Genomic DNA, 14,620 nt, shown 5'->3' on the forward strand with positions numbered 1-14,620 from the left:
AGAACCATATCCCCCATTTCCCTTGCTGACACTGATAAGACAGCATATTTACATCACATTGATGGACTTCAGGGCTGGCCCGTGATGTACCTTTCTACTGAGTCCTTGATTTTTCAGACACTGTCTCTTTTCATAAGATCACCATACCTTCACATTATCATTGGTTGATCCCTCTGGGACACATCTGCACTGCTGCTTGGATTGCTTTTATATATCTGCATTCTCCACCATTGCTGAAGTATCAAATCATTGGACTGTTCTATGCCTATCTGCATATACTCTCTCTATTCTTAACCGTCTCAATTTCTTCTTACTGTTGTACACACTCTAAGATTCATCGCTGTAGGTAGAACTAAAATACAACTTCAAAAGCATAACCTATGGGCAAAGCTGTGCCTTACATGAAGTGTACTCACAGAAAAACAAACTTAGTGACTTTATACAACATAATCTTATACAAACTCATAATCTCAACAAAACACTTTACCAATTACTGCAAGGGTTAGTAAAGGTTTCTCCCGGAGGATAAATCAGTCCATTAGATGTGCATGAACACTGGTCAGCAGCAATGCAACCTATGTTGCTGATGTCATCTAACACTGTTCCTACAAAAAAAGCAAGAGGAAAATGAGCAAATACTTTTAATACATAATTCCACATCTCACTCTCAAAGTAAATACTATTGCCTTTAATAATCATTGTATTTCGGAAGCAGACATCAAGCCACCAGCAGATCTGATCTCATATGTATGCTATCCTCATTTTTATCCAAGGCAGAGCATCAAAAATGGAATTAGGCCTCTCTTTGCCACCTCCCTCGACTCATTGAGAATCCTGCATGGCACTGTGTTGAGGGCATTCTCTGAGTCTTGTGAATAAGTAATTGGAATAAACAGACTTACCTTCCAAACAGAAGCAGCCATCCAAACAGTGCTCTTGATGGAATAGGGACACACCACGGGAGGAGCAGCTGTCTACGGTCCATGGGCCACACTCCTTATACTCCATTTCTGGAGGGCATGTTCTGGCTAAAATAAGAAACATTGAGATTGACAGTTTTACTTTCTGTCATGTTTTCCATGGAGTATAAAAATACATCATACACACATAATTATATAAAAGGGAGCATTCCTAATTTTTTGGGGAAACAGTACAAATATGTGTATATCTAAATTCACAACCTAATCAACACCAACCCATATTATTAAACATTTGCCCTGTACACATACATATAATGTATGCACATAGGATTTTTGCATAACGCTGACCATTGGCTTCAAGTTTGGTTTAATGTGCTGTAGAGGAAGAGAAGGAAGGGAAGGGGTCATGGGGCAATAGGACAGAGAGAAGGATGGGTCTGACTTTTATTTAGAGATTAATTGGAAAACATGGTGAAAGGGGTATTAGGACAAAGAGATTGCACACGTGTAGTTCTCTGTCCCCCCGCCCCCCACCTTGCCTGCAAGCTGCTACTCCTTGTTCCCTGGCTCTCTCCGAGAAGGATACTTTTATCAGGAAGTCCAAAGCTATTGTTAAGTGACAGAGAGGGGGGGCTTAGGGCAAAGTCAGGGGCACACCCATTTATTTCATTCACCAGACATAGAGGAGGTCAATCTCCCCTGGGGTGGAAAGAGAAATGTGGATACAAATTATCCAAGACTGCTAGGACTAGGCTCCAGATACAAAGTGGTGACCAAAAGCTACTTTGGCGATTGTAAAATATAGGATCCATTAGACAGAGGGCATGATGGCTATGCTTACATTTGGGAGTACTTGGGATGCATAGGAGATGCACAGTAAGTAGTCTCCACATTTGCAATGGCACTGCAGCCCAGGATTGCAGAGCAAATTAAAGGAATACTCATTAGTTGGGAAGGCACAAATGTAACTGAGGTGTTGTTGGCATCAAAGCGTTTCTATGAGAGAGCAGAAACATAGAAAGAGACTAATGAGACAACTCTAATGGCAATGCAAATTCAACAGCTACAGCCTTTACGGGTACAGGTAGGACCCGGTGTAGGCACAGAGGGAAAGGGAGAATAGGGGAAGAGAAATTCCCATCAGCATAGGTTGAAGGGAAGTTCTAGATAGACAGATGTCAAATTGTATAATGATCAATGTAATTATTGCAAGGATTTTGGGCACTGGAGTTCTGAGTGTCCAAGTCGAACTGGCCAACTGAAAGCTTGGCCGCTGCATCTCCCTCCTTTTCCACCATCATTTCAACAACCACCACTTCCTGCTTCACTTAATATGTATTAGGACAGCTTGGGAACAAGTAATATTGTTGGGCTTCTGATTCCCCTTGATCCTTCTGCTCCTTGTGTGAAATTTGTCATGAGGGGAAATAATGTGTCATGGCTGATTGATCCTGGTGCATAATTCTCTACTTTGAGAGCTTAGCTTCTGAATGTCCACATGCTCCATGTTTTGATGAAGTGGTATATGCAGTGCTACACCTTTTCAAATCAACTCTGGGAGTAAGATGATTTCCATTAATTAACAAACAATCATGGGTCACCCATCAGAAGCAGTCAGTAGTAGCAAGGAAGCAGGATTTAATATGGATCATTGTGTCACAGTTGCATTAGCAGGATGCAACAGCAATTGGTCATACTTAGCTAAACAGGAATTTGAAATATGTTGTGTCTTCCCTTTCAGACGTACTGCTAACACAGCATGAGGTACTGCTACCATACGAGTGTGCCCCAGAACTAAAGTATATGCTTTTTCTACTAATTAGAGCTGTAGCAGCCACTGAATGTGAACTATGTGGCAATCCCACTGTGACAGGATGCAGTAAAGAAGAATAATTAGTAATAGGATGATGTTTGTCACTGTGCCTTGGAGTCAGAACTCCCAGTGTATTCATCACCATCAAGGGTAAATCATTTCTTATAATCTGGCAATCCTAAGGCCGGAGCATCTGACAGTTCTTGCTTGATCTTAACACATGTCTTGCCTGTCTCAGAGGACCAATGAAGGGGCTTACTGGTTGAATCAAAAGTAAGGCTCTGCATAGGTTTCACAATAGAGGCATAGCCCATTATCCCCTTGTAGCAGTAACCAGCTATTCAAAGAAAGCCTTATTTATTTGTGTGCTTGAGGTTTCGACTACCAAGAGAATTACATTATTGTGTGCATTGACTAAGTATCTCTCACCAGCAAGATAATGGTCTCAGGTCTGACACAATTGGAGCTTTTCTTTTGAAACTTTACGTCCTTTCAAAGCAAGAGCAAATCCAAAGAATCTTCTTTACATGATTCTTGTAAGGAGCATACTAATACAAGATCATCAACATACTGAATCAAACAAACCCTCATTGAACACTAGTGAAACTGGATCTCCTTTTAAAATCTGAGAGACAATAGCTGAGGTCTCCAAAATACACCTTTGGGAGTATCGTGAATTTGAATGAAAGATGTTCATATATAAAAGCAAAATATATTGACTAACAAGTTATGCAGGTATATAGAAAATGCTGAACATAGATCTACCACAGTTTTTTTTTTTTTTTTATATTTATTAAGCGCTCACACAGCCCGCAGGCATCGAGGCGCTGTTACAGGAATAGCTTGTTTTTCTTAGTTGCGTAATTGTGTTTTTTTTTTGTCTTAGTTACGTATTTATAACGCGCTTAAACACCAAGAGGTTTAAGCGCGGACCCGGGGATCGAACCTGTTGTTGCTTCGTGTCGTCTTGCTTCCAAGACGCGCACGCTGTAAAATGGTTTGCAACAACAGGATAATAAGGAATAATTATTATCCTAGCATAATTACTGCAATAACAGCAGAGAGGTCCTGAACAAATCAATAAGTTCCTCTATCATGCTTTTTCACAGTTAAAGTGGGTGTATTGCAATGACTACGAATAGGCACAATAGTTCCGTTCTTGAAGTAAGGATTCAAAAACAGGTTTTGTTTCCTTATCTGATTCTTGTTAAATGGATAGTGTGGGATATCCAGAAGAGTATCAGAGTAATTCATACAGGCTCTGCTTCATTTGCACGTGCGCACCATAATTGCAAAGGAAAGTCATCTTACAGTCCCTGTTGCAACAAAAGAATGTCATTCTGCAGTCCATTCATCTAATCTGATGTCTAGTGCAAGGTGCAAGGTAGGCCCAAATTCCAATTCTCCATGTCCCATGACATCTAAATAAATACCATCTGGAGAACAATAAATAACGCAACTCAATTTACCCAGTAGATTCAATCCTATTGCATTCATTAGTGTCGAAGGCCTTAACAAAAGGACATGACATTCAGAAAAAGTAGCTAAAGTAACGGTCATAGGTAATGTAACTGGCAGGGGTATCGGTTGGCCTCTAATACTCACTGTCCCGGAAGAACTCTAGGTTGTCTAGTGGTACTTCGTGAAACAGCCCATATGGCATCCGTGTTGCTTTAGCCTTATCTTACCAGACTAGCCCATTCAATATCCCATTCCAGAAAGAATGAAATGATTTTGATCATCAATAGAGACTGGTTTCCAGCATGTGTTCCTACTTTTTCACAGACGAATTGCAGCACTTTTTCATTGTTCTTATCTCACAATGTGGGACAAGCTCTGAGCATTTTGCCTTCTGCATACCCTGTTTCAGAGCAGATTTTTTGAATATCTAAGTGGATTTCATTCAATCATCCAAATGTTTATCTTTTGAATTCTGTTTAGTTATCGTAGACATGTTTTCTAGGTGGGTAGGAGGATATACATTTTCAAAGGCTGACTCTGTCATTCTGGCAAAGAAACTGTGTACAGAATGTATTTCACTTTTTTTATTACTGCAGTTGTAGACAGCGACTGAGGCACATACATTACTGGTCAAGTGGTCAACAGTATTCAAAAGGCTTTGTATTTTTCCTGACATGTTCATTGTGTTTATCACCTACAAATCAGCAGAGCAGTAAAAAGCTGCAATGGAGATATGAAGAACAGTTTCTCCAAGGCCTACCAAGTGACTGGCTTTAAATTGCCTGAAGATCTAACATTAGCTCTGCTTCATATTTTAAATAAACCTAATAAGATGTATGGACCTCACTCTATGAAAATCTGACTGGATACTGCATGGACATTGCTCCAACTCCTCTTTCATTCGCAGGCAATTTAAATCTTTATTTGGAGGAGGATCCTATTTTGAACTATTGCAAATCTCGTGTAAAGGCTATCAGATTTATCTATCTGCCGGGCAAAGAAGGACTGTCAGAGCCTGCTGAACATTTCTGCCACTCCCTTAGACCTGTATATTGGGTTTACCTACAAGTGCACCAGATAAAATCAGAGTTGCAACTACACCGGTGGTGACCATATCAGATCCTACTCATAACCCAAACTTCCATATAGTGTATGTTGAATCCAATGTTGTATCATGCCTCCTGCTGCTAGAAGGTGCAGCCTCCATCTGAAACATTAGAGTTGACTACAGTGCCTCTGAAGATCTCTGCTTCGCTTACGTCTGGACAGTTTGCCTCATCGGTATCCTTCACATCAAAATCTTGGAAGGCGTGAATCCTCTTCAACAGTGCCATTACTGTGATGACTATTCGGAAGATCAATGTTATTTCAGCACAGGCTTTATCATATCATCAGATTCAGTGGACAGTGCAGTCCCTTATCAACAGAAAATGCTGACCTTGAAGACATGGTACAGCAACAGCCAGCTTCTGCTCTCCAAGATTCTAAATATTCACTTCAGTGCAAGTATAATTTCTGTCCAAGTAGATTATGATACAGTATTTGAAAGGATTAAAGGAAAACCTTTCCTGACATCACTACATGATTTTATATGCCATTGTCATATAATATGATTCCTATTGAGTAGCTTGAAAGCGTGAGAGATAGAAGACGGAGCTGCAAGGAACTTTTCTTAACACAAGACATGTCTGTCTCCCTCCCTAAAATGTAATTATTTGGGTATTCCTGATCACAGTTGGCATTCTAATGTTGGTGCAGCTGTACAGTGATCTCTGAACAATGCAAGATATTGCAAAATTTCTTATTCAACCATTACAAGGTACTGTGACGAATCCAAGGCATTCGTCCATTCTTCCCAAGGGGAATACACCCACTTTAATGCTAGGGAGGTGGGCCTGCTCAGCAGGACCCTCCCTAAGGGTTTCGACAAGTGGGACTTCACTGGGAGTAACTCCCCTCTGCAGGAGAAGGACTCCCATTCTAATAAGGAACTCCCAGTCTGTAATAACATTGTCTGTCTACATTAGAATTAGTAAGACTGTTGTTACTTATATTTTGACAGTGACATGTCATCTATCTCTTTGACTCCAGGTAATAATATATCTCGTCATAGTCATAGAAGAAGACCACAACCCTTTTGTTTTGGATGACGAGCATAAAACCAAAAGAAACCTGGAATAGAGAAGAGTGGCTGTTATGCAGACGTGAGCCTCTGACAAGAAGACGTCCTGCAGGTGCAGAGACACGCTAGACTGCTGAGCCAGTGGTAGCGTGGAGAATAAGTGTAACACTAGCTGATCATTGGAAAGTTGGCATTGCATCTGACCAGGAAGCAAGGGTCAGAGGGAGAGGCAGAAACTGGGGAAGCAGCCATTTCGTCTGGTGGTGTGACCATGAGCGAGATATGGCAGGCCTAGGGCCTAGCAACAGAAGACGAGAACAGATCACTAGAGCCTGAGTAGCTGAACTCCATTCCCAAAGGATGTTAGCTGTTCAGTGAAGCAGCATCACTGAAAGGTACTAATAAAGTGGATCAAGGTTGAGAGAACCTACAAAGTTATGGGACCCTGAGAAACTCGAGTGAGCAAGGACCCTGTATGAATCAGAGTAAGAGGAATACAAACACTTTTTTATCAAGGTTGAGAAAACCTACAAGGTTACAGGAGCCTAAAAAACCAAAACAGGCAAGCACCCTATGTAAATCTAATCTAATTAAATACAAAACACTTCTCATCCAAAATTGGGAAGCCTACGAGGTTTCAGGAACTTGAGAAACCCAAGTGAGCCAATGCCCTATGTAAAGCATGATGCTGAGACTGAACAAGTCTGCCACAGAGCCATAGGACTTTGGGGAGTCCAAGAGCCGCATACTTGTAATCGTAAGAGGAAACATACTGAGAAATTATTCTGTTTTTTTAAAAAAAAAAATCTTTTTTTTATTTGATTTAGTTGAAATTACAACTTTACAAATATTCATCAGTAAAAAGGAAAGAAATACATATGTATCAATAGACACTAAGTTTACATGTTTTCTTATTGTTCATTGTGCAATTATTACTTCTTGTTCATTGTGCAATCATTTCTTAAAAACAAGAGATCAGGAAGATCCTTATGGCAAAGTATAAAAACATTTTCCATTTTCCCCTCAAAATATGCTTATAGTATGTTTAATTTTAGAGCAGTGAGAGACTTTCCTTCAAAAGGAAAAGCGGCATCAAGGATTTGTACTGTTGCAATCCTAACAGATATTTTTCTAGAAACAAACATTTCAGCCCATATTTCATCATAAGAGCGATCCACATATTTCTGAGTCAAGCATTTATCAAGTTTAGTTTGTTGTAAGATAAAGGCTTTACAGTGCATTATAATGTGACCAAGTGTTTCAATGGAGGATAGGTCTTTGCAGAAACGACAGAAACTCAGTTCCTTGGTAACAAGTCCACGTCTTAGTAAAACTTGATTGACCGGCCACAGATTAAGACGAAACCTTAGAATTTTAGTCTCAAATCTGGTGATGGGCATCTAACAAGGTAATCTGCCATTCTGCGGAATTGTTTGTGACCAAAGAGAGTTCTGTTAAAGTCCTTTAATTCAAGGCATCTTTCTTGCATGAAAGACCAATCAGCTTGGTAAAGTTTGATCTTTGCACGATTCGGATTGGAAACAAGTAGATCAATCAAGATATTTGCCTCTTCAAGGGCATTTGAGATGTGTTTTTTCCATTTTAAGGGAAACGTGTGAGACGAGGTCAGCAGATAATTGGCCAGAATGGCTAGACTGTCTCGATTGGATGTGCCCATAATACATTTCCTTAATAGGGTACACATTTTCCAAGTGACTTGGACATGTATTGACAATAACCCAACTTCAAATTTTAAGAGCGTATTAGGAGTGCTTTTTGGAAGCCCAAGTATGCTCTTCCAAAATGTAGCTTCTAGGACATTCCAGAATTTGGAGGTTCTAGGTAACAGAGATTCTAACCCGTATGTAATAACGGGTAGCACTTTTTGCTGGTAAAAGCACATAATCGGCGTGCAAGTAAATTTACCGTATTTTGCATGAATAATTTTAGCTTGGGAAATAAGCCTGGTTAATTTGAGTCGAATTGTTAATTCAAGCGATTTTTCTGAAATGGAATTGTTAAAATGTAGCCCCAAATATTTATATTCAGATACAACTTGTAATTTGTTATTACATATCAGCCATTGGCATTTATTTTGAGTTGATACTTTGGGCTTGCCAAGAATAACAATTTGAGTTTTGTTTTGGTTCGCAGTGAGATTATTTACTGAGGCATACCGGCCAAGCACATTGAGCAAAGTTTGGAGCCCAGATGGAGTTTGGGAAATCAAGATTAGTTCATCCGCATAGAGGAGCCATGCAATAGCTTGATTTCAGAGCTTTGGGGGATTAGATTGAACAGCCGCAAATTCATCAGCTATATCCAGTAGAAATAAGTTGAATAGGGTTGAAGCAAGTATACAGCCTTGCTTCAATCCTCTAGCAGTTGGAATTATTTTGGATAATAGACCCTCTACATTTAGCTTTACTTGTACAGATGTATTTCAGTGTAACAGGCTCACAATCTTTATCAGTTCTTTAGGACAATCATAATTCACCAGTTTCCTCAAAAGCAAAATGCGATCAACAGACTCAAATGCCATGCGAAAGTCCACAAATGCTACATATAGTGGTTGCTTCCGCGTAGCATAAGAGGATTTAATGGCATTGAGGAATGTTAGGTTAATACTAGTACCAAGACCTGCCACGAAACCAGTTTGAAACAGGTCTCTTCGTTTGTGTAGGAGAGACCAGGTGTTTAAGTCTCACAGGACTAGTCTGCAGAAGATTTTTCCAGAGACATCCAAAAGCGCTATAGGGCGATAGCTCATTGGGTTTTGCCTATTTCCTTTTTTGTGAATTGGAACAATGATAGAGTGGGTCCAAGATTTCTGAATTTCTTGATAATGGATGATTAGTCGAAATAGTGAATATAAAATAGGAACCCATAGATCAATGTTCTTCTTTAATACAGCATTTGAAAGTCCATCCGGACCTGGGGCTCTGGACATGCTAGCTTTGTTAATAAAGTAATAAATGTCCTCCTCATCAAATTTAAGATCAAAGGGAGTAGAGAGCATGTCCGGGGTCCCGGGTGAAGTTGGAGCAGCATACAGAGAAGTAAAATGGAGTGACCAGTCATTTTCCGACACCCCATTTATGTGCGAAGAGAGTTGAGTTGCATTGGTGATAGAGTTGAGTAATTGCCAAATTTGCGCTGTGTTTTTACCTTGGATCTGATAGAGCATGGTTTCTCCATCTTTTTGGTATTTTGTGGATTTGTATTCCAATAGCCCGTTTCTATAGGCAGTTTTGATGGATCTTAATGCAGCAATTTTCAGAGCTGGTAATAGATTTCGAACTTGTCTTTTCTGTTTTTTAAACTGAGCCTTCCTGATACGGACTGCATTGTCAGATACTTGTGGTATGTTCGGGTTAACATTCTGCTTGGAGGCATATAGTTGCATTAGATCGAAAGGAGCCACATTGTTTACTTTAGCAGGTGCACTACTTGTATCTTCATAGGTCTTTAAATGGTCACAATAGCATAGTAAAGACTGGTTTGACCATTTTAGCCGATTTAGAGAATTGTTAATTTCGAACACGCCCTTAAGTGAGTGTCTCTTCGCAGCTGGAGCAAGAGACAACACAATTTTAAAAGTCAGCGGGCGATGGTCACTATGTTCAGATGGTTTAACCTCAAAATTGGTGGTATGTTCAAAAAGGCCTCTTGAGACAAAAATAAAGTCAATAGTGGCTGACTGTTTTTGTCTAGACCAGGTTGGAAGCGGTGGGGAGTCGGCTGCACTCGTACCATTTAGCATAACCAAATTCCAAGATTTTACAAGTTTATTCCACATCCGTACCCGTTCTTGCTGTTTAGATGTCTCCGCTTTTAAAAGATGTAAATTCAGGTCACCAGCAACAATGAAATGTATGATACCAGGTGAAAGCATAATATCTTCAAATGCAGTTGTTAGGTCTTTGAGAAATAAAGCAGTTGAGATACCCATAGGATTCCAATACAAATTGAAACAGGCAATTTTGAAAGCCCCAACAGTGATATAAGAGCATTGGATAAAAGGGTTTGGAGCAGGCAGTGGAAGCAGTTGTATATTTGCTAGAGAGTTAGTTGCAGTGAGTAGACCCGATATTGGTCTTCCTCTGGTTGCTCGTATGGCTGGTTCTAGATGTATGTCATAATTGTTCCAAGTTGGAGCAATAGACAACCATGTTTCCTGTAATAACAACAGATCATAGTCACACACAAAACTCTCAGGATTGTTAATAAGGTGAGTAAATCCTCGGGTATTCCAGCTCACAATAGTTAAACATACCCGCTCTTCAATCTGTTCTAGTTATACTCATTGTCATGTAGTTGTGGCCCTTCAGCCCAATTGGAATTGCATCATTGTTATTTCTAGGGGCATAAGGTTGGAATTTTTGGGTAGTTTTGAGACATGATTTTAAAGAACCCTTCAACGCATCATTTAGGGACAGCACAAAACCCAATTTAAACAAGTCCTCTCGTGCAGCCGAGATAATGTTGTGAATGATTAAAGACCGGGTTCAGACAAGGACTGTACCAAGGTCATGCTTGTTTGGAAATTCAATTTGGTCTATATCATTTGAGTCAATTTCTCGCAATGAAGTCGTGTCAGAAAAGAGTATCAGGATGCTCTGTCGATTCATTATGTATGATAAGGATAGGTTATTTCGACAAGTGAGTGTCAAAGAATGTCTATTTTCTGCTTTAGCCAAGATCTTCTTAGAGGATGGGGTGCTCTGTTTGTGAGGCGAGTTGCCCAATGGGGCATCTATGCGAGTGTCTGGATATTGTAAGCTTAATTGATTTTTACCAGACTTTTTGTTTGGTGGAGACACAAGATGCGATTTAGTGTTGAGCATCCACAGGCGAGCAATGGAATCTTTAATTTCATCCAGATCTGTTTGCGAGAGGGAGTTGTTAGAGATGCAAGCCTGAGTTGGGGTCTCAACAGCATTAGGTACCGACTCAGCAAAGGAGACTCGCTTCGCAGTGATATTTTGAGTATCTCTGGGAAACAGCTTTGGTAGTAATTCAGAGGTGGAAACAATGGTGGATTTAGCCGGGCCATTGGTTATAATGGGAAACATTGGGGGTTCAAATTTTCGAGTCTCAAGGTACAGATCAATTTCGTGTCTTAAGGTTTGCCTTGATACTACAGCATCTTTGGAAAGTTCAGTGTTGTCACCTCCAGAATCACAAGAAGGCTTTGGTGTAGTTTTCAAAGATACACTCACAGATTTGCTTTGTTTGGGTGGGAGATGACTTTCAGCCAGTTCGGTCAATTCATCTAGCGGAGGGTGATCTGCTATTACTCTTGGGGAGAGGCATGACTTATTTTTTTTGAGATTGGCTAGAGCAAGATATTTTTTAGATATGTGGCTCGAGGCCGCTATCGATCTGCTATTAGCCCGTGTTAAGTTGTTAATGAATTGTTTGGTGGAGGATGAGACCGCCAGCTTTGAAGCTTTCACATTTTTTTTTTTTGTGCTGGCTGTCGACACAATTTTTCTGAGTTTGTCTTTCCCGCAGCCTGGTTTGCAGCTCTCAAATCAAAAATAGAGTATGTCGATTGGACGCTTGATCCACATTTAAAAATCGTTCTGTTTGATTTGACTGGGGATTATTAGATGGAGCCATATAAGAGGAGGTAGATGCAATTTTTTCCATTATAATGCCTGCAACAAAAGGGATGGCTATCTCTGTATTATGTGTATGAGTAGTTGGAGATAAATGCTGATGTGTTTGTGAATCCGGAATAATTTCTACAATTTGGCAGTCTGGATCTTCAAGTGTTTGAGTAAACACGTTTACATATGTTGCATTATCTTTCATTTTTGGAAGTTGTTTCTGGGCCAGAGTCTGGGCTATTTCTTTTTGTAGGTTGACTACGTTATTTAATTTTGTGTTGGTATCACCACTTAAATGGTTAACACTGATGGACAGTTTCATTTGATCGGATTTGAGTGAGTTGAAATTGTCAGATAGACACTTCAGTGTGCTATCAACCGATTCAAATAGCTTAGCAAGGGCCATAAGGGTGATGTTCATTACCTCAAGCGTCAGATGAGAGGTTTTAGGTGAATGAGAGGTTTTTACCGGGATCGCTGGATCATCGCTTGTTCTCCGAGGGGTCGGAGGGATGTAGGACACGTCCAACACTGATATGTTACAGTTAGAGCGCCGAAACATATCAGGTGATTGAGAAAAGCTACAGCCACCTGCTCTGGCCGAGAAACACGAGTTATTGGTGTCAAGTTCAATTACAGCCTCTTTAGAGGTTTCAAGCATTACGGGAACCACTGAGCGTGGTGCCCCAGATGGTGCATTTTGTAAAACCATGCTGTCTGTCAGAGAGATAGGCATTTTGGATGTCTTAGAATTTTCTTCCGGGTGTGTGTCAATATTCGAAATGGGCAAAGCACAGTCATCCATGCATATATCAGGGTCAAAGCAATAGCGCCATTATTTGTGGCGGCTTGAGACCCATCAATAAAGAGCAAGGCCGCTGAGACGGCATTATTCACAATGCCAAAACCATATTTTCGAATGTCCACATTGTCCTTAGGAGCCATTTTTGTCTTGTCCGGCACAAAAGCGAGGCTGCTTTCGGCTGCTAAGCAACCAGCTCGCATTTTGCCCAATCCGCTGCACCGGCAGGCGGAAGCCGGCAGCGGGAGAAGGCCAGTGAAAAGGCCCTGTTTGCCTCCAGAAGTGCCCATTCCCCTCGGACCAGCAAGAGGGCAGGAGCCCGTCTCCCTCGTCGACTCCAGCAGCTGACTTCGGCTGCATTCGTCCTGAGCATCCGTCCCAACGAGCGCCACCTGTCCCAAAATGGCGGGCGCATCGCAGCACGAAAGTGAGGCTGCTTTCGGCTGCTAAGCAACCAGCTCGCATTTTGCCCAATCCGCTGCACCAGCAGGCGGAAGCCGGCAGCGGGAGAAGGCCAGTGAAAAGGCCCTGTTTGCCTCCTGTTCGCCGCGGTGAGGCGCGGTCTTCCTTCCTGACTGGATAACCTTCATTTCACTTTCCGTAAATTCACATCACATCGCCTACGCGGCCCCATCGGAGGAGCTTGAGCATCAGGACCGTTGCTGGAGCAGCGGTCCCCATCCAAGAAGACGAGCTGCCCTGAGCTCCCATACTCATATGGTGAGAGGCCATCATATTTAGACAGTGCGCTTCAAATTGCGCTTGCTTCCTGAAAACGGCATTTTTTTCTTTATGCGCACCCGATGAAAGCCATCCGCTTTACCTTTCGCTTTCCTACGTCGCCTGTGCAGGTGGTAAGACCTGCCCCCACAGCAACCTCCATTGAGCACCACGAGGCTGGTGTTCACTCCAAGATGGCCGCCCCGATATTTGCACGCACCCTATCTGGGTAGCTCTGCCCCATCCAAGCCTGTTTTGGCTGGAAGGTGCACCTGAAGCACCTATCACAGCCGACAGCCGTAAGCCGGCCCCCCGGAACGAAGACCCCTGGAAACAAGGCTTCCACCTGTCCCGAGCCTGTCCACAGCCGTACACGCCGTCAGCCAGTTACTCTGCCCTAAACTGGCCAATATGTACTAATGGAACTGGCGTCTGCAAACAGCATTCACGTCACAAAGGTAAACTTTATATGCAAAAGCCTAATATTTATCCGAGCTTCTACGGTGTCTCTGCATGAGCTGCCTGCTTGTCCAAGTACCCCCGTTCGAGATTGATCAAACAGTGTCTCTAGCACACTTTCACTCGCAGGCAGGTGAACTGCATTTCTGCTAATGTGACACTCTGAACTGAGCAGCTGTTCCAATGTATTATGTGCTGTGCCCCATGGTCATTGACAGACCACATTTGACCCATGTTGTGCCCTTTGTTGTGCCCTATGGTCGCCATTAGACCATATTTGACCCATGTTGTGCCCTGTGTTGTGCCCTATGGTCGCCATTAGACCACATTTGACCCATGTTGTGCCCTGTGTTGTGCCCTATGGTCGCAATTAGACCACACGACCTATGTTGTGCCTTATGGTCGCCAATAGACCACACTTGACCTATGTTGCGCCCTTTGTTGTGCCCTATGGTCGCTAGTAGACCACAATTGACCTATGTTGCGCCCTTTGTTGTGCCCTATGGTCGCTAGTAGACCACACTTGACCCATGTTGTGCCCTATGTTGTGCCCTATGGTCGCCATTAGACCACATTTCACCCATGTTGTGCCCTGTGTTGTGCCCTATGGTCGCTATTAGACCACACTTGACCTAGGTTGTGCTTTATGGTCGCCACTAGACCACACCCAACCTATGTTGTGCCCTTTGCTGTGTCTTATGGTCGCCA

At 41.9% G+C, this 14,620-nt stretch overlaps 1 protein-coding gene across 1 annotated transcript in view; it reads right to left on the bottom strand.

The window, feature by feature from the left end:
• Nucleotides 1–14,620, bottom strand: part of LOC138503896 (mucin-2-like) — a 577,632-nt gene that overhangs the window by 232,119 nt on the left and 330,893 nt on the right. Inside the window, exons 8-9 of the mRNA XM_069623967.1 lie at nt 903–1,028; nt 488–605 (exon numbers count right to left, since the gene is read on the bottom strand). Of these exons, the coding sequence (XP_069480068.1) occupies nt 488–605; nt 903–1,028 (244 nt within the window). The remainder of the gene's footprint in view (nt 1–487; nt 606–902; nt 1,029–14,620) is intronic.

Source organism: Ambystoma mexicanum, chromosome 11, assembly GCF_040938575.1.
Source record: "Ambystoma mexicanum isolate Mex_15411 chromosome 11, UKY_AmexF1_1, whole genome shotgun sequence".
NCBI lineage: Eukaryota > Metazoa > Chordata > Amphibia > Caudata > Ambystomatidae > Ambystoma > Ambystoma mexicanum.